Source organism: Acinonyx jubatus, chromosome D4 (assembly GCF_027475565.1).
Source record: "Acinonyx jubatus isolate Ajub_Pintada_27869175 chromosome D4, VMU_Ajub_asm_v1.0, whole genome shotgun sequence".
NCBI lineage: Eukaryota > Metazoa > Chordata > Mammalia > Carnivora > Felidae > Acinonyx > Acinonyx jubatus.
The window spans coordinates 27,975,935-27,996,334 of record NC_069391.1 but is presented as its reverse complement, the minus strand read 5'-3'; the positions used below and the strand labels follow the sequence as shown (position 1 = coordinate 27,996,334).

Sequence of the window (20,400 nt, the reverse complement as noted above, 5' to 3'; positions counted from 1 at the left end):
TCAGAATCCCTTACAAAGATTCTCCTATCCGAATTTTGTGTGTACTAAAATTTGGAGGCACTTGACTAGACAGGTGTTTTTTTTTCCACAAGGCACATTAGAATCATCTGGAGAACATTATTTAGAAAGATGTCTGATTCCCACTCCTTAGATAATTCACATAATTCTGAGAGGGCAAGAGCATGTTGTTTAAAAAAGGCAGGTGAGGGGCGCCTGGGTGGCTCAGTCGGTTAAGCGTCCAACTTCAGCTCAGGTCATGATCTCGCGGTCCGTGAGTTCCAGCCCCGTGTCGGGCTCTGGCCTGATGGCTCAGAGCCTGGAGCCTGCTTCTGATTCTGTGTCTCCCTCTCTCTCTGCCCCTGCCCCGTTCATGCTCTGTCTCTCTCTGTCCCAAAAATAAATAAAACGTTAAAAAATAAATAAATAAATAAAAAAGGCAGGTGAGGGGCACCTGGGTAGCTCAGTTGGATAAACTTTTGACTTCGGCTCAGGTAAGGATCTTGGCAACTTGTTTGAGCCCCAAATCTGGCTTTCTGCTGTCACCCCAGAGCCCACTTTGGATCCTGTTTCCTTCCCCTTCTGCCCCTCCTCCACTAGTGCTCTCTCTCAAAAATAAACATTAAAAAAAATAAAAATACAGGGTGCCTGAGTGGTTCAGCTGGTTAAGCACCCGACTTCAGCTCAGTCATGATCTCGCAGTTCATGGGATCCAGCCCCATGTCGGGTTCTGTGCTGACAGCTCAGAGCCTGAAGACTGTTTCAGATTCTGTGACTCCCTCCCTCTCTGCCCCTCCCCCATTCACCCTCTATCTCTCTCTCTCTCTCTCTCTCAAAAATAAACATTAAAAATTTTTTTTAATATATAGATAAAATAAAATAAGTAAAACTGGCAGGTGTTGGGGTGCCTGGGTGGCTCAGTTAAGCGTCTGACTTCAGCTCAGGTCATGATCTCACGGTTTGAGAGTTTAAGCCCCACGTCGGGCTCTGTACTGACAGCTCAGAGCCTGAAGCCTGATTCACATTCTGTGTCTCCCTCTCTTTCTCTGACCCTCCCCAACTCATGTGCGCGCGCTCTCCCTCTCTCTCTCAAAAATAAACATTAAAAAATATTTTTTTAAACTGGCAGGTGCTATAAAGTTACAAAATAAATTGGAATAGTGGATCACACTCTGTTTTTATATACATTGTACCTCTATGAATTTCGCTTTCCTCAGAGAATTATAGTGATGATAAAATGAGTAATATGTGTGAATATATTAAATTATAAAACCCTGAACTAATAATATTGTTTATGACTTCCATGAAATAAAATCAAATACATAGTTATTTATAACAGATGAAGCATACTCTCTCCAAAATGATGATATTCAAAGTGGAGTCTGTGGTTCCAAAGAACAGGAAATAATAGATGTTTGTTCAGATGCAAATAGTTCTTCCCTGCCTCAGAACTGTGTATCACTATCTCAGGAAATGGAATACAAGAGCCTATATTTTTAATAGGCTATCAATGTAATTATTACTCGTCTTCAATCCCTTCCTATATGTACCAGAAGAGAAATTCAAAACGCTAAACTCAGAGCTCTTAGCAACACTCCAGCTAGTGTGGACACACTTGGTGCCCCTCCTCCAGTGATATCTGCACATGGTAATATGCACTGACGCATAATGCTCACATGCAGTTTTCTCTTCTGGATTACTCCAGGTATAGAAAAATAAAATGGACAGGATGAACTGGACAGAGATTGAGTTCATTCTGCAGGGACTTTCTGAGTACCCCAAAGTGGAAAAACTCCTTTTCGTCATGTGCTTGATGATGTACCTAGTGATCCTGCTGGGGAACAGCACCTTGATCATACTAATTCTCCTGGATTCCCACCTCCATACCCCCATGTACTTCTTCCTTGGTAATCTCTCCCTCCTGGACATTTGTTACACATCCTCCTTTACCCCCTCAGTGTTGATTCACTTCCTATCAAAGAAAAAAACCATCTCCTTCACTAGGTGTGTTGTTCAGATGTCTGTCTCCTACACTATGGCATGCACAGAATGTGTGCTCTTAGCAGTGATGGCATATGACCGTTACGTGGCTATCTGTAACCCTCTGAGATACCCCATCATCATGAGCAAGGCACTTTGTATTCAGATGGCAGCCCTCTCCTGGGGAATGGGCTTTCTCAATTCACTGACAGAAACTATTCTTGCAATACGGTTGCCCTTTTGTGGAAAAAATGTCATTAACCACTTTGTTTGTGAAATAATGGCTTTTGTCAAGCTGGCTTGTGCAGATATTTCCTTGAATGAGATTGCTATAATGTTGGGCAATGTAATATTTTTGTATATTCCATTATTGTTAATTTGCATCTCCTACATTTTCATCCTATCTACTGTACTAAAAATGAATTCAGCAGAAGGAAGAAAAAAAGCTTTTTCTACCTGTTCAGCCCACTTAACAGTAGTGACCATGTTTTATGGGACAATCCTCTTCATATATATGAAGCCAAAGTCCAAAGACTCTGCTATTGACAAATTGATTGCTCTGTTCTATGGAGTAGTCACTCCCATGCTCAATCCTATCATATATAGCCTGAGGAACACAGAGGTGCTTGGAGCTTTGAGAAAATTGATGAGTAGACACTGGTTCTGGAGAAAAGGATGATAAACTTACATCTTCGAGTTCATGCACCAAATAAACTCATATATTTGAGGAAAAGGCTTTTATTTAAAACAGAGCAAAAGAAATAAAGATTGTATGTAGGCTCACAGAATTTAGGAGTTGGAAAGAAATTTCAAGATAATTATCTAGCTTTCCCTTTTTATGAAAATGACTGTTACAAAAATGTAGACACAACTAGTATAAGTACTAAGAGTAAAATTTAAGGAATAAGAAAAAAGATGTAATTAAATGTTTCCAGGAAAATCCAGTACAGATTCTCTTCAACTGATGGAGTTATGTCCTGATAAACCCATCAAAATTTGAAAATATCATTAGTCAAAAATGTCTTTAATACACCTAATCTACTGAACATCATAGCTTACCTTAAAAATGTGCAAATGCTTACATTAGCCTATAGTTGGTCAAAACCATCTCATACAAAGCCTATTTGCAATAGAGTGTTGAATATTTCATATAACGTATTGAGCACTGTACTGAAATTGAAAAACAGAATGGTTGTATGGGTATGAAACAGTTGTGAGTGTATCAGTTGTTTATTCTTGTGATCATGTGGCTCAAACTGGAAGCTGGGGCCACTGCCACTGCCTAGCGCAACAAGAATATCACACCACATGTTACCAGCCCAGGAAAAGACCACAATTTAAATTTTAAAGTGTGGTTTCTACTGAATGCATATCACTTTCACATCATCATGAAGTTGAAATATCCTATCTCAAACCATTTTAATGTATGGACCATATGTATGTATGTCTGCTGAACAAGTAAAACATGTATCTTTCAGTTCCCTTTTGAGAGAACTACTTGAATGTTTGTGTTTGTTTGTCTGTTTGTTTGTTACTGCTTTTTATTTTACCCAAGGACTTGACCTGACTCCAACCTAATTTTTCAGGTACATATTTCCCCTTCTTTCCCTCCTCATGTTTCTCCCATGTTTGCACATGCTGTCTTACATTCACTATTACTTCTCCAATTATATCATGTTCTTTATACCTAAAGACAACAGCATATGCCATTTCATCTCCATCCTCACATTTCTCTTTCTATGGTAACAGCCTAGCAATCTTATTAAGCACAATTCAAGTGTGAGATCTTCTACAAATCCTTCCAAAGTTTGCCCGATTACTTATTCCCTCCTTTATGCTGTCCTGAACTTTATCTGTTATGGCTATTTTCCTTTTACACTATAATCATTTGTTCATTTCTGAAATCTACCCAATGGCAGAACTCACTGTTCTCTGTATGAAGTCTAATGTCAAATAAATTTAAACAGTAGGCAGTAAGTAATTACTTATTTAACATTTTGAAATAATAGTAAAATATAGTCTAAGTACTTGATTTAATACAGGGATATAAGAGAACTTGAATTTATGTATTATTTCATTGACTAATAACACATCGAAAAGTTATGGATAAAATATCAGCTAATATTAAATGTACAGAAATGTAAGGGAAGATAAAAGAAAGATAAATATACTCAAGAGGTCATTTGTGGGGTGCCTGGGTGGCTCAGTTGGTTGGGTGTCCAACTTCGGCTCAGGTCATGATCTCACAGCTCCTGGGTTCAAGCCCTGCGCTGGGCTCTATGCTGACAGCTCAGAGCCTGGAGCCTGCTTTGGATTCTGTGTCTCCCTCTCTCTCTGCCCCTCCCCTGCTCACACTCTGTCTCTCTCTCTGTCTCAAAAATAAATAAACATTAAAAAAGAGGTCATTTGGTCTGGGTAAGGCAAAAATCATATCAGTGTATACTTATTCTGTAATGAGAAACTGCTGAAAAAAATATCTATCAATTGTATAAACACTTCTTAAGGAATACTGAGAATTTCACTCTATCAAAAGCAATAATCTTATTTTAAATATTTCCTTTCAAAGAAATCCCCTTGAAATTGCTAGCGAATAATAATTGTACTTTTATTTTTTATGTGATTACCTAACATCTATTTGTATGTAATACAGGTGAGTTGCCTGGTACAGTCCCACAGCCTGAGCTGGATGAGGAGAGTGGCTCTGCTCAAGGGCCACCCAGCAAAGGTTTCAACAACCCAACAGAGTTCAGAAAGGAATCCCTGCTTGTTCTGCCCAGCAGGATGTTTGGGGCCTGATGGAATAAGTAAAAGGTCAACATGAAAGGGAGGCCCAGTTCAGGTAGTCAGAACCCAGTAGAATCAAAAGGACACCCATATATGGAATGACTCAGCTCAGACTGTCAGAGAAAGAGGGAAAGACAGAGAGAGAAAGAGATAACTTGGGGTATTTTATGCTTATATCCCTAAACACTACCAGAGTGATAGGTTAGACTTGTAACACACTCATAGATATTTCTCAATACATTGAAATCATAGGTAGATTCAAATATTTTTTAATTTCTATTTATCTGAGGGAGAGAGGAAAAGAGAGAGGGAGAGAGACTGTCAGTAGGGGAGGGACAGAGAGAAAGGGAGACACAGAATCTAAAGCAGGCTCCAGGCTCTGAGCTGTCAGCATAGAACCTAACACGGGCTCGAACTCACAAACCAGAGATCATGACCTAAGCCGAAGTTGGATGCTTAACTGACTGAGCCACCCAGGTACCCTGAAATCACAGGTAAATTCAAACTAACTGAAACTAGAGTCTAGCAAGAAAAAAAAAAAAAGATCAAAATCTGACTCTGTCAAAGTGATACACCTATCATCCTAGCTAATTCACAGGTGGTCTTTTGGAATTAGCATATTTGCTAACTTTTAAATAATTTTAAATAATTATTATAAATATATTGATAGATTAAATAAACTTCCCATTTTATAGACAAAGAAATTGGATTAGGATGTTTAAGAAATTGCTTAAGATTGGGGTGCCTGGGTGGCTCAGTTGGTTAAAAGTCCTACTCTTGATTTCAGCTCAGGTCATGATCTCATGGTTCATGGGATAGAGCCATGCATTGCATTGCAGGGGATAGTCAGCATGAAGCCTGCTTGGGATTCTCTGTTTCTCCCTCTCTCTCTACCGTCCCCCTGGTTACGTGCGTGTTCACACACTATCTCTCTCAAAATAAATAAATAAACATTAAAAAAAAAGAAATCGCCTAAGATCACTAAGCTTATATAGACATCCCAAAAAATTGTAATTCTTTTTATTTAATTTAAATTCAGGTTATTTAACATATAGTGTAGTATTGGCTTCAGGGGTAGAATTTAGTGATTTATCATTTACACATAACAGTCATATGTAACACTCATCCCAAGAAGTGTCTGCCTTAATGTCCATCACCCGTTTAGCCCATCCCCCCTCCCACCTCCCTCCCAGCAACTCTCAGTTTGTTCTCTGTATTTAAGAGTCTCTCATGGTTTGCCTACCTCTCTGTTTTTATCTTATTTTTGCTTCCCTTCCTTTATGTTCATCTCTTTTGTTTCTTTCTTTCTTTTTTTTTTTTAACGTTTATTCATCATTGAGAGACAGAGTGAGACAGAGCAAGAGCATGGAAGGGGCAGAGAGAGGAGGAGACACAGAATCTGAAGCAGGCTCCAGGCTCTGAGCTGTCAACACAGAGCCTGACACAGGGCTTGAACTCACAAACCACAAGATCATGACCCAAGGAGAAGTCAGACACCCAACCGACTGAGCCACCCTGGGCCCCATTATCTGTTTTGTTTCTTAAATTACACGTATGAGTGAAATCATATGATATTTGTATTTCTCTGCCTGACTTACTTTGCTTAGCATAATACACATCAGTTGCATCCATTTTACAAATGTCAAGGTATCATTCTTTCTGATCACCAAGTAATAGTCCATTGTATATATATACCATTTTCTTTTTATCCATTCATCAGTCAATGGATATTTGGGCTCTTTCAATAATTTAGCTATTGTTGATAGTGCTGCTATAAACACTGGGGTGCATGTGCCCCCTTGAATCAGCATTTCTGTATACTTTGGATAATTTACTCTAGATCCCATGTGTACTATTCTTTCACCTTTACCACAGTTCTGACCAATAACAGGAAAACATAACCAAAATTTTATAGATAATTGCCCTAAATTACCCTAGAAAACATCATCCACACCTAGTACTCAATTTACATCTCTTTGCAAAAGATTTCCCAACATATATATAGCTTCAGACATAATTTCTTGCCCAGATTTCACAAATCTGTCTTCACCTGTAAGTCTAACCATCAATGCACAGCCAACCAGTCAACCGACTTACATCCCTATCTTTGTGAAGTCATCATCCTTACGCTACTCGTGTCATCCAATCAACGACTGCATCAGAGTTCTTTACTTACACCAATGGACCAATCATCTTTGATGACTGTTTATTCATATCTGAGAAATCGAATCCAGCCCTACAACCCGGTAATTCCCATATTCATCCTATGTTCTTCATACCATTGCTTTCTGGATCCAAGCCATCACAATTTTATTGACTCTTGTGACAACTTCATGATAAAGAGCAAATAAGTTTTGCACACTGACCTCACATTTAGTCATCTGGTCCAGAAAGGACATACAAATGTTACAAATACTGATGAGTGTACATTTTTAAGTTCTTTGTATATTATGGCTTATACAATAAGATATGTCATATATTTCAGCATTTCTCACCATTTTAGTGGGTTTGGGATACCGTATATTTTATAATATAAATATATCATGTATTTTGTTTCTAAATGCTTATAGCTTCATTTATACCCTTGGATCTAAGCATCTAGGTGTCAGGGGAAAGCACAATAAAAAAGGGAAGGGTGCTTGTAGTTTCACTGAAACATCCTGCAGCTTCTTTGAATTTACGAAATTAATGTCAGCACTCGAAGACCAACAACAAACTGCTAAACTCTCTGATATTTTTGCAGACTAGCATCCCTCTACCCCATTTCTATTCAGTATATATTTGTGCAGACCTTCTCCATTTGTACATAGAAATTCACATCACACACATCTATCTTCATCCACAAATATTTCCACACATGTAAAACACAGTTATACTTTGTAGAATATGCAATTACTCCCATTAAATTTAGCAATGCTTAAAAGAGGTTGTAGTGGTTTCCTAATACTACCATAACAAAATAGAACAGATTGGATTGCCTGAACAACAGAAATTGACTTTCTCATAGTTCTGGAGGATAGACCAAGATTAAAGTGTTGGCAGATTTGATTTCTTCTGAAGCCTCTCCCTGGCTTTCAGATAGCCGCTTTCTTGCTAGGTCTTTTCCCCTGTGTGTGAGCAACCCTGGAGTACCCATGTGTGTCTAAATTTCTTAAATTTTTTCTTATAATGACATAAGTCCAATTGTAATGAGGGCCCACACTGATAGCCTCATTTTAACTTAATCACACTTTAAAGGCCTTATCTCCAAATGTAAATACATTCTGAAGTACTGGTGGGTTAGAGCTTCAACATAAGTTTTGCAGGGACACAATTCAGCCTAAAACAAAGGTTAATAATAAATTATCTAAAAAGTCTACTATAGTTATTACATTTGTATATTACATGTACATAATTTTGAATACTAACAATACACTAGCTTAATGTTTAAAGCTATACTTACAGTCTATAACCCAAAATAAAATTGAAGTTTGTCATCATAAGTCTATTTATGTAAGATTTCAGATATGCTTATGTAACATATGTCTATATTATCTTAGAGCTTCAGCAGTCAGTCAAGGAGGAAACTTAGGAAATCACACATCTTATTTAAAATGAGTGTCTTCCCCTCTTAGTCCAATGTTCTGGTGCGTATTGAACACGTCAATACATCCCTTAGACTAATGTTATGACTTGCTCTGGGGGATTGAAAAAGCACACAGAGGGTTCCTAATCAGCAATTTTTTCATAGCTACTTTTACCTCTTTGTTCCGTAAACTATAAATGATAGGATTCAACATGGGGCTTAATCCAGCATATACCAAAGCCATAAATTTGTCTATTTCCTGTGAATCTACAGCAGAGGGCTTCAGGTACATGGAGAGAGCTGTCCCATAGAACAAAACCACCACAGTCAGGTGGGCTGCGCATGTTGAAAAGGCTTTGCTTCCACCATCCACTGAGCTGATTCTCAGGATGTTGGAGAGAATGAATGCGTAAGAGACACAAATGAGGAGCATCGGCATAGGAAGAAGAAGTACGCTGATCACCAGCATGATCAACTGCACCCTGGAAGTATCCACACAAACTAGTTTCAAGACAGCCAGAATTTCACAAGTGAAGTGATTGATGATGCTACTTCCACAGACAGACAGCTGCAGCACAGATACTGTTTCCACCAGGGCGGTGAGGCAGCCTGTCATCCAGGAGCCAGCGGCAATCTGCACACAAGCCCTCTTGTTCATGATGATGGGGTATCTCAGAGGGTTGCAGATGGCCACATACCGGTCATACGCCATCGTGGACAGGAGCACACACTCAGTGGAGCCCATGGCAAGAGAAAAGTACATCTGAGTGGCACATCCTGAGAATGAGATGGTGTTTTTCCCTGAAACAAAGTTTGTCAGCATTGGAGTGAGAGCAGAAGAGGTGTACCAGATGTCTAAAAAGGAGAGGTTGCTGAGGAAGAAGTACACGGGTTTGTGTAGGTGGGAATCCAGGATGGTGATGGACATCAGAATGATATTACCCAGCAGGGTGATCAGGTACATCAGCAAGCACAGCACAAATATGATGACCTCAACTTTGGGGTAACGAGTAAACCCCAGGAAAATAAAATTGGAAATGACTGTCAAGTTGTCTTGGCCATTTTATGCCTCTGTGATTATCTATAGTAGTGAATGAAAATATACATTATATATATTTTAAAAACTAAATTCTACCATCTTTCAAGGGGTTTTTCTTAGAGGTACATTAAAAGGATCATTATTCTGGAAATACCATATTAATTATTCATTCATTCATTCAACATTTATTGAATTTACTGCAAGTCACTGAAGATCTCTTTGAATTATGTAAAAAGCTGTTCTCCGGCAACTCACGATAAAATATCACATAATCAAGTAAATAAATAATTACAATAACATGATATAAGTGCACCCTAGGGTGCTAGGAGAACACAGAAATTAAGAATCCCAACTCTATGTAAGGGACACTGCTCACTGAGACATTTTGAGACTTAGTTTAATCAAAAAAGGCATTAGACCTGGGGCACCTGGGTGGCTCAGTTGGTTGAGCTTCAGAATTTTGGTTTTGTCTCAGGTCATGATCTCATGGTTCATGAGTTCAAGCCCCACATGGGTTCAGTTTTTTTTTTTCAACGTTTATTTATTTTTGGGACAGAGAGAGACAGAGCATGAACGGGGGAGGGGCAGAGAGAGAGGGAGACACAGAATCGGAAACAGGCTCCAGGCTCTGAGCCATCAGCCCAGAGCCTGACGCGGGGTTCGAACTCACGGACTGCGAGATCGTGACCTGGCTGAAGTCGGACGCTTAACCAACTGTGCCACCCAGGCGCCCCACACATGGGTTCAGTTTGAGCCCAGTGTCGGTTCCATGCTGGTAGCATGGAGACTGCTTGGGATTCTCTCTCATTCCCTCTCTGCCCCTCATCTGCTTGCACTCTCTCTCTCAAAATGAGTAAATAAACCTTTTTTAAAAATGCATTAGTCTTAATCGAGTTAAAGACCACAGGAGGTTTGCTGGGAAAAGAAAAAAAAATTTATAAAAGTTAAATCCCAAAAGGATTTAGTTGCATTTCATATAACTACTAATTATGTAATATAACAGACGGATATCTGTAAACTAAGGAATATAAATAGAAGATAAACATGCATCCAATCACTATAGCATGTATTTGTGGTCTTTCCAAATTTTTTCTTGTGGTTGACTTTGAGTTTCATAGTGTTGTGGTCTGAAAATATGCAAGGTATGATATTGATCATTTTGTACTTGTTGAGAGCTGATTTGTGTCCTGGTATGTGATCTATTCTGGAGAATGTTCCATGTGCACTCAAAAAGAATGTGTATTCTCCTGCTTTAAGTGAATTGTCCTGAATATATCTATTAAGTCCATCAGGTCCAGTATGTCATTAAAAGCCATTGTTTCCTTGTTGGTTTTCTGTTTAGATCATCTGTCCATTGTTGTAAGTGGGGCATTGAAGTCCCCTACCATTATCATATTATTATCAATGAGTTTGTTTGTGATTAACTGATTTATAAATTTAGGTGCCCACATGTTAGGGGTATAAATGTTTACAATTGTTAGATCTTCTTGGTGGATAGATGCATTAATTATGATATAACACCCTTCTTCATCTCTTGTTACCATCTTTATTTTAAAATCCAGTTTGTCTGATACAAGTATGGCTATTCCAGCTTTCTTTTGGTGAGCATTAGCATGACAGATGGTTCTCCATACCCTTATTTTCAATCTGAATGTATCTTTAGGGTTTAAATGGGTCTCTTGTAAGCAGCATATAGATGGGTCTCATTTTCTTATCCATTCTGATACCCTATGTCATTTGATTGGAGTGTTTAATCCATTGAGGTTAGGTGAGTACTGAAAGATATGAATTTAGTGCTATTGTGTTGCCTGTAGAGTTGGAGTTTCTGGTGATGTTCTCAGGTCCTTTCTAGTCTTTGTTGCTTTTGGTCTTTTTTGTTTTGTTTCATCTTTTCTCCACTCAGAGAAATCCCCTTAAAATTTCTTGCAGGGCTGTTTAGTGGTCACAAAATCCTTGAGTTTTTGTTTGGGAAACTCTTTATCACTCCTATTTTGAATGACTACCTTGCTGGATAAAGAATTCTTGACCACATAGTTTTTCTGATTCAGCACATTGAATATATCCTGCTACTCTTTTCTGGCCTGCCAAGTGTCTATGAATAGGTCTGCTGCGAACCTGATCTGTCTTCCCTTATAGGTTAAGGACTTTTTCCCCTTGCTGCTTTCATAATTCTTTCCTTGTCTGTGTATTTTGTGAATTTGACTATGATATGCCTTGGTGTTAAGTTTTTGTTGAATCTAATGGGAATTCTCTATGCTTCCTGGATTTTGATATCTGTGTCTTTCCCCAGATTAGGAAAGTTTTCTGCTATAATTTGCTCACATAAACCTTCTACCATTTTTTCTCTCTCTTCATCTTCTGGGACTCCTATGATTCTTATGTTATTCCTTTTTAATAAGTCACTGATATCTCTAATTCTTGTATCGTGCTCTTTTCCCTTAGTTTCCCTTTTTTTCCTGCTTCATTATTCTCCACAATTTTGTCTTCTATATCACTGAGTTGCTACTCTGCTTCATCCATCCTTGCTGCCATGGCATCCATTTGAGATTGCATCTCGGTTATAGCAATTTTAATTTCGTCCTGACTAGATTTTACTTCTTTTATCTCCACAGAAAGGGATTCTATGCTTGTTTTAACCCCAGCTAGTATTCTTATTATCATGGCTCTAAATTCTAGTTCAGATATCTTGCTTATATCTGTGTTGATTAAGCCCCTGGCTGTCATTTATTCCTATTCTTTGTTTTTGGGTGAATTCCTTCATTTTGTCATTTTGGAGGAAGAAAGTGAATTAATAAAATTTAAATTTAAATTTAAAAAATTAAAAACAACAGAAAAACTCAAATAAAGAAAGCTATATCCTAAGTATGTTTTGGTCTGGTTGTTGAAAGAAGCTTTATAGAATAGAGAAAAAAATTGAAAGATTAGAAAAGAAAAAAAAGTAAGAAAAAATTTAAAAATTAAAAAAATGTATATAATTAAATATAATAAAATGAAATGAAGAAAGTTAAATAGAATTTAAAAATTACGAAAAAGTAAAAAAAACATAGTAAAAAGAATTTTTAAAATGTTTTCATACAGAAAATAAAAATAAAATTTTCCTTCTGTAGCCAAGAAAAAGACAAGAAAGGAGAAAAAATAAAACAATTTAAACAAAGAAGAAGAAAAATAGATGAATCAGCAAACATAATGAAACCCGAATTAAGTTACATCCAGTTTCCCCTAGAACTCAAACTATGAAGTCCTCCATAGTCTGTACACCAAGCAGGTGGAGAGACTTGTGTTCTTCTAGGGGATGTGCTTGGAAGGCGCAGTTGGGCATGACTTGGTGTAACAGCTCCATTCTCCACTAGGTGGCGCTGCTTAGCTTATTGGGGTGAATCTGTGGCGTGCATGCCCTTGTGCCAGAGAGGTGGAAATGGCTTCACCCAGCTCTGATACAGGAAATTTGCACTCTCACCGACCCACAATCAAGCACCCCTCCTTTGTCTCAGGCTTTTATCCATTCCCCCACTTCTACCTTGTCTGTGTCCAAGCCATCAGCCTGCCAGATGGTACCTCCCCCACAGTTTTATCTCAGGTGGGGTTGTGCTTCCAAGCCCCTCCCTTCAGAGAACCCTGTGGTGTGGATCGCTCTAACACTCTGGAGGAGGGTCTCACTGAGCAATGGCTGAATGTCAGCTTGCCCTAGAAAACATTTGTGGGCCTGTGCTGTGGCAGAAGTCCAAAGATTATGGCCAGGTGCTGGCTTGCCCCAGATAACAATTGCTCGATCACACAGCAGCAAAGGTTCAGAGATTATGGCAAATCACAACACACAGCGAGAGTCAGGTTTCACTGCATTCTGGTGTCCTTGTCCCAATACCAGCAAATGTGGCTATTCTCCAGGGTCCACTAGGACATTTACCTGTGGGGAAGCTGTATGGCACTACCAAGTGCCCTCCAAGCAGGGGAACCGCTTCTCTCTGTGTGGCCCACAGACCCCTTGGACCCCACTGCCCACTCGTTGGGAATCACCCTGTTTCCTCACCAGAGCATGGCCAGATATTAAGCTCTGGAATTTCTGACTCTACACTCCACAGTTTATAGAATACTAATGGCATTGAAACCCTCTTCTTTCTCCCCATCATTGGTTTTGAGGTACAGATTTCTTGTTCAGTCCCTTGTGAGAGTTTCCATTCTTTCTCTTTCTTTCCAGCTACTTTCAGGGAGAGCGCTTTTCCTGCACTCTTCTGCGCACCACCTTCTCTCCACTTTTCTCTGTCCTCTCTCTGCAAAAACAGCTCCCTACCTTCTGCGGCTTTTCTCTCCCCTAGTTCACCTCTCTGCACCGCGTACCTGCAGAGTTCTGTGGCTCAAGTTATGCAAATTGTTGTGTTAATCCTCAGACCAATTTCCTAGGTATGCAAAACGGTTTGGTGCTGATCTAGCTGCATTTCAGGAATGAGACAAGCTGAGAACTTCTATGCTGCTCTGCCATCTTGAAAGAAAAACAACATCTATTCTTTTGAAACTTCCAAAAAATAGAAATGGAAGGAAAATTTCCATATCTATTCTATGAGGCCAGCATTACCTTGATTCCAAAACCAGACAAAGACCCCACTAAAAAGGAGAATTAGAGACCAAAATCCTTAATGACATGGATGCAAAAATTCTCAACAAGATATTAGCAAATAGAATCTAACAGTACATTAAAAGAAGTATTCACCATGATCAAGTGGTATTTATTCCTGGGATGCATGGGTGGTTCAATATCCACAAATCAATTAACATGATGTATCACATTAATAAAAGAAAGGATAAGAACCATATGATCCTTTCAATAGATTCAGAAAAAAACATTGACAAAATACAGCACCCTTTCTTGATAAAACCCTCAAGAAAGTAGGGATAGAAGGAACATACCTTAACATCATAAAAGCCATATAAGAAAGACCTTTAGCTAATATCATCCTCAGTGGGGAAAAACTGAGAGCTTTCCCCCAAAGATCAGGAACACGATAGGGATATCCATTCTCACAGTGTTGTTCAACACAGTAGTGTAAGTCTTAGCCTCAGCAATCAACAACAGAAAGAAACAAAAGTCATCCAAATCAGCAAGAAAGAAATCAAACTTTCACTCTCTGAAAATTACATGATACTTTACAGGGAAAACCCAAAACACTCTACTAAAAAAATTACTAGAACTGATCCATGATTTCAGGAAAGTCACAGGATATAAAATCAATGTATAAAAACTGAAGCAGCAGAAAGAGAAATCAAAGTTTTGATCCCATTTACAATTGCATCAAAAAACATAAAATACCTAGGAATAAACCTAATAAAAGAGGTAAAAGATATGTACTCTTAAAATAGAATACATAGGAAAGAAATTTAAGAAGATACAAAAAAAATGGAAAAAGATTCCATGCTTATGGATTGAACGAACAAATATTGTTAAAATGTCTATACTACCCAAAGCAATCTACACATTCCATGCAATCCCTATCAAAATAACACCAGAATTTTTCACAAAGCTAGAAAAAACAATCCTAAAATTTATATGGAACTACAAAAGACCCCAAAAGGACAAAGCAATCTTGAAAAAGAAAAGAAAAGCTGAAGGCATCACAATTCCAGATTTCAAGTTATATTACAAAGCTGTAGTCATCAAGATGGCATGGTACTGACACAAAAACAAACACATGAATCAATAGAACAGAACAGAAAACTCAGAAATGCACCCCCAACTATATGGTCAATCATTTTTGACAAAGCAAGAAAGAATATGCAATGGAAAAAAGATAGTCTCTTCAACAAATGATGTTGGGAACACTGGACAGCAACATGCAGAAGGATGAAACTGAACCACTTTCATACATCGTACACACAAATAAATTCAAAATAGATTAAAGATCTAAATATGAGACCTAAAGCCATAAAAATCCTACAGGAGAACACAGGCAGTACCCTCTTTGACATCAGCTATAGAAACTTCCTTCTAGATATGTCTCCTGAGGTTAAGCAAAAGTTAACTATTGGGACTTCATCAAAATAAAAAGCTTCTGCACAGAAAGGAAACAATCAACAAAACTAAAAGGTAACCTACAGAATGGAGAAGATATTTTGAAATGACATGTCTAATTAAAGGATTAATTTCCAAAATATATAAAGAACTTATAAAACTCAATACTCAAAAAATGAGTAATCCTATTAAAAAGTGGGCAGAAGACATGAACAGACATTTTTCCAAAGAAGGCATCCAAGATGGCTAACAAACACATGAAAAGATGCTCAACATCACTCATCATCAGGAAAATACATACCAAAACTACAATGAGATACCACCTCACACCTGTTAGAATAGCTAAAATCAACAACACAAGAAGCAAGTGTTGGTGAGGATATGGAGAAATGGAAACCCTCTTGCACTTTTGGTGGGAATCAAATTGTTGCAGCCAAAGTACGGAAGTTCTTCAAAAAGTGAAAAATATAACTACCCTGTGATCCAGCAATTACACTACTAAGAATTTACCCAAAGAATACAAAAATACTAATTCAAAGGGACACATGCATCTCAATGTTTATAGCGGCATTATCTGCAATAGCCAAATTATGGAAACAGCCCAGTATGCATCCATGAATAAATGGATAAAGAAGGTATGTGTGTATGCACGTGCACACACACACACACACACACACACACACACACACACAATGGAATATTACTCAATCATAAAAAAGAACAAAATCTTGCCATTTGCAACAATATAGATGGAGCTAGAAAGTATTATGCTAAGTGAAATAAGTTGGAGAAAGACAAATACCATATGATTTTTCTCATATGTGGAATTTAAGAAATAAATGAGTAAAGGGGTGAAAAAGAAAAAGAGGCAAAGCAAAAACAGACTCTTAACTATAGAAAATAAACTGATGGTTAATGGGGTGGGGTGGGGGTAGAGTTAAATTTGTGATGGGAATTAAGGAGTGCACTTATTGTGATGAGCACTGGGTGTTTTGTGGAAGTGTTGATTCAGTATATCATACACTTGAAACTAATATGACACTGTATGTTAACTAACTAGAATTTAAGTAAAAACTTTTAAAAAAGGTAGCATACAATGATGGAAAAATTATCTATAACTTCAAATCTTATGAGAAATAAAGAGAGATTTTTAAGTACTATCAGTAACCTCAATTATTTTCTTTCCTTTACACAAACAGGCTCTGGATCTCCATGTTATAAAGAAGTAAACAAAAATGCAGGAAGCATTTCAACACAAATGTATTCAACACAGTACTCTTTTGAAGAATGAAATATTTGGAATCTATCAACTGCCTCTTAAAGGAGCTATTCTAGCATTGCAAGAGAAATATAAATAATGACCTCTACTCAATTTTATTTTTTAAAGCATTAAAAGAGATGGGTGGTTTCCTATAGGAATGACTGTAAGTAAAATCTTTTGACAGTATAACCATTTGGGGGCTGTTAGTATACAAAATACACCACTTTAGTCTCAGTAATAAATGATCATTTTCTGAAAATAATTTCCAAATAGGAATTAACATTTTGGAAAACTTAAAAGGGAAGAAATGACATTTGACCTGAGCCATATCTTCCCTAAAACAGCTTCAGTATAGATTCCAGATTACTGATGCTTGTTCAAAGCCTCTATCAGAGTTTTATTGGCAGACTAAAAGTAGGTTGATTATGCTCCTGCAGTAATTCAAGTTTCATTCATAAACAGTACTGAACAGGAGTATATCTTGGCCTATCCACCCCCTCTTATTTTGTCTTTGTAAACCTGCATAGTTTTGTGCAGCTTAAACTCGATATGGGCCCTCTTTCCCATAGCCAATAGGATTATAAGCTTCCTTCTATATTGACTAAGTGGTATGACCATTGTTTCCTCAGCGAATAGCATAACTCACTGTCAAATGGCTAGCACAAGGCAAATCATATTAACATTTCCACAGCCATTGCTTAAAAATACTAAGTAGTAACTCATCCTTGGGATCAATTAATTTATTTATCAGGGAAATATTTTTCAACTGTGGTTAAAAATATGAAGAGCTGTTTTTAAAAGGATATTCTGTGATTCATTTACTATAAACAAGAAGTTCATTTGCTAACATTTACTCTTTAATATTTTTTCAAATTGAAGACATTTGTTCCATGCACTTAGCACACAACTCAGGTTCTTTAGCTTACTCAAACTCCTTCTTTAAAAAAAAATATTGGCCCTAACTGCAAATTCAACAAGTGGAAGATGAATGACTCAGATGGACAGGCCACATGTAATTTGGTTGCTTATATATCTAAAATCTAAGGAACATGAAACTGTTTGCAATAAACTACACAAAAGTCTCACTTCCAAGTCTCACCATAATGTTCAGTTTCACATTGTCTACTATCCAATTACTATTCTACACACAACTGAAGCGCCAAAAGTTGCTCTCCAAGGTATTGGAGAGAGTTGATCTAAGAGGCCTTGTGACCTATGTGTTCTGTAGAAAGCAGCATCAGCATCACCCAGTAACATGTTAATAAGTGCAGGTCTCAGAAGCCACCTCAGCCCAACTGAATCAGAATCGACAGTCTTCAAAGATTCCCCCAGGTGGTTCACATATGTACTGAAGTTTGCAAGACACCACTAGATCAGTGGCTTTAATCCTTATTTGCATATTAAAATCATCTGAAGAGCATTATTTTTTAAAGGTGCCTGATTCCCACCCTTTAGCCAACTTATAGAATTTTTGGATGACAATATAGTTTAAAATACATGAGATTTAAAATCGGGAAGACCAGATTTGAATAGCAGTTTCTTCACTTAATGATTTTATATAAATTTCTTCTCTCTGGATTTAATTTTCCTCAGAGAATATAGTGATAAAAAAATAAGTAATGTGTGTGAACACATTTGTGTAAACTATAAAACTCTAAATAAATGATGTTGTTAGTGGCTATCATACTGTAAAATCAAAGAAATAAATATTTGTTGAGAAGAATAAAGCATGCTGTTTCTAAAACATTGATTTTTAAAGTGGAGTTTGTGGACTGATTGTATCAGAAATAACACGTTTGTTAAAATGCAAATAATTTTTCCATACCTCAGACCTTGTGCATCACAATTTCAGAAAACAGAGCACAGAAGCCTGAATTTTTAATAGGTTACTGATGTGGCTCAGTTGCTTTATGAACTAGAAGAGGAATCCCACAAGCAAACACACTACTGTTACCACCACTCCAGCTAGGGCTCACATAATTGTTGGACCTCCACCCTACTCACCTTTTACTTTATATAATATAGGACCATCCACTTAACTCATATGCTGTTTCTTTTTCTGGCTTATTCCAGGTATGAAAAGGGGAATGAAAAAGACCAATTGGACAACTGAAATTCAGTGTATTCTGAGAGATCTGAGTACCAAGGAATTGGCAAAAAAACTCCTTTTTGTCCTGTCCTTAGTGGTGTACCTAGTAATCCTCCTGGAGAACAGCACCTTGGTCATCAACCCTCCTGGAATCCTGCCTCCACATGCCCATGTACTTCTTTGGTAGCCTCTTCTTCCTGGATATCTGGTATGCATCCTCTTTTGTCACCTCTATGCTGACAAACTTCCTATTATAAAAAAAAAAATACCCTCTCATTGACAGGTTGTATTATATAAATGTCTCTTTATGTAATTGGGTCACAGACTGTGTGTTCCTAGCAGTGATAACATATGGCTTCTACATGGTCATCAGCAAATCTCTGAAATAGCCCATCATCATAAGCAAGGCACTTTGTGTTTAGATGGCAACTATCTCCTGGGATTAGGCTTTCTCAATGGAATGACACAAAATATACTCACACTGCAAGAAATATCATTAATCATTTTGTGTGAATTTAATAAAGCTGGCCTGAACAGGTATTTTCTTGAATAAAAGTTTAATAATGTTGGGCAATGTAATATTTTCATCTGCTCCATTCCTACTAATGTCTTTTTTCCATATTTTCATCATCTATGCTGTACTGAAAATTAATTCAGCTAAAGGAAGAAAAAAGGCCTTTTCTACATATTAGTGATGACTGTATCTTATGGGACACTCCTCTTCCTGTGTGTATATGAAGATAAATTCCAAAGACACTGACTTAAAACAGACTGATTATCCTTTTCTATGGGGTAGTCAACCCCATGCTCAATCCTACCATTTATAACCTAAGGAATAAGGAAGTACCTGGGGCTATGAGAAAATTAATGAGAGACACTAGGTCTAGAGAAAAATACGAGAAAATAATATCCTTAAGTTCATGCACAAAAGAAGCTCACATATGTTGAGGCAAGGGTTTTCAATATAAAGAGAACAACAGGTGGTCATATGTTGAATCACAGAACTTCAGAGTTAGAGATTTCAAGATCAATAGTCTAATTATAACACTTTCTGAAAATGACAATGGTTTCATGAAAAGGTGGGGCTAAGCAGTCTGAGAAATGCAAGTAAACTTATGTGAAGACAAAAATATTTGAAATTAAGCCCTTCCAAGAAAATCCAACACATATAGCTACTGAGCAAAAAAAAATTATTTTTAGTAACTTTTGTTGGAAATACTTTTGAAATATTTGTTTGCTTACACTTGTTTTTTTTTAATGTTTATTTTTTAGAGAGAGAGAAAGAGACAGAGCGTGAGTGAGGGAGGGGCAGAAAGAGAGGGAGACACAGAATCTAAACCAGGCTCCAGGCTCTGAACTGTAAGCACAGAGCCTGATGTGGGGCTCAAACTCATGAACCACTAGATGATGACCTGAGCCGAAGTCAGACACCTATCAGACTGAGCCACCCAGGTGCCCCATATGCTTGTTTTATTTTTTTTAATTTTACCCAGAGACCTCATTTGACCCCAACCTACATTTCCAACTCTACATTATGTGTTCCTGTTACCTGCCCATGTTGCCCCCATTCCCTACACATGTATTGTATTCCACACACTGTGTAGTTACCTGATTATTTCATGTTCTTTCTCATTTAAGGACTATAGCAAATGTTATTCCTCCCCATTGTCAGATTTCTCCTTCT

The 20,400-nt window shown here is 37.6% G+C and overlaps 3 protein-coding genes across 4 annotated transcripts in view; 1 reads left to right on the top strand and 2 right to left on the bottom strand.

Annotated features, from left to right (window-relative positions):
* The window catches only part of LOC106979356 (olfactory receptor 13C9), a 470,618-nt gene that overhangs the window by 334,461 nt on the left and 115,757 nt on the right, over window positions 1–20,400 (bottom strand). The window lies entirely within an intron of this gene.
* On the top strand, window positions 1,707–3,742 carry LOC106979347 (olfactory receptor 13C3-like). The gene has a single exon (XM_015077203.3). It carries the CDS (start codon window positions 1,718–1,720, stop codon window positions 2,654–2,656), a length of 939 nt encoding a protein of 312 aa, XP_014932689.3. The 5' UTR covers window positions 1,707–1,717; the 3' UTR covers window positions 2,657–3,742.
* Window positions 8,340–9,882, bottom strand: LOC128312150 (olfactory receptor 13F1-like). The gene has a single exon (XM_053204856.1). It carries the CDS (start codon window positions 9,288–9,290, stop codon window positions 8,427–8,429), a length of 864 nt encoding a protein of 287 aa, XP_053060831.1. The 5' UTR covers window positions 9,291–9,882; the 3' UTR covers window positions 8,340–8,426.

Bases quoted from the DNA above. Each gene is read 5' to 3' on its own strand.
- LOC106979347 (XM_015077203.3), top strand. From the start codon at position 1,718: ATGGACAGGATGAACTGGACAGAGATTGAGTTCATTCTGCAGGGACTT.
- LOC128312150 (XM_053204856.1), bottom strand. From the start codon at position 9,290: ATGTACCTGATCACCCTGCTGGGTAATATCATTCTGATGTCCATCACC.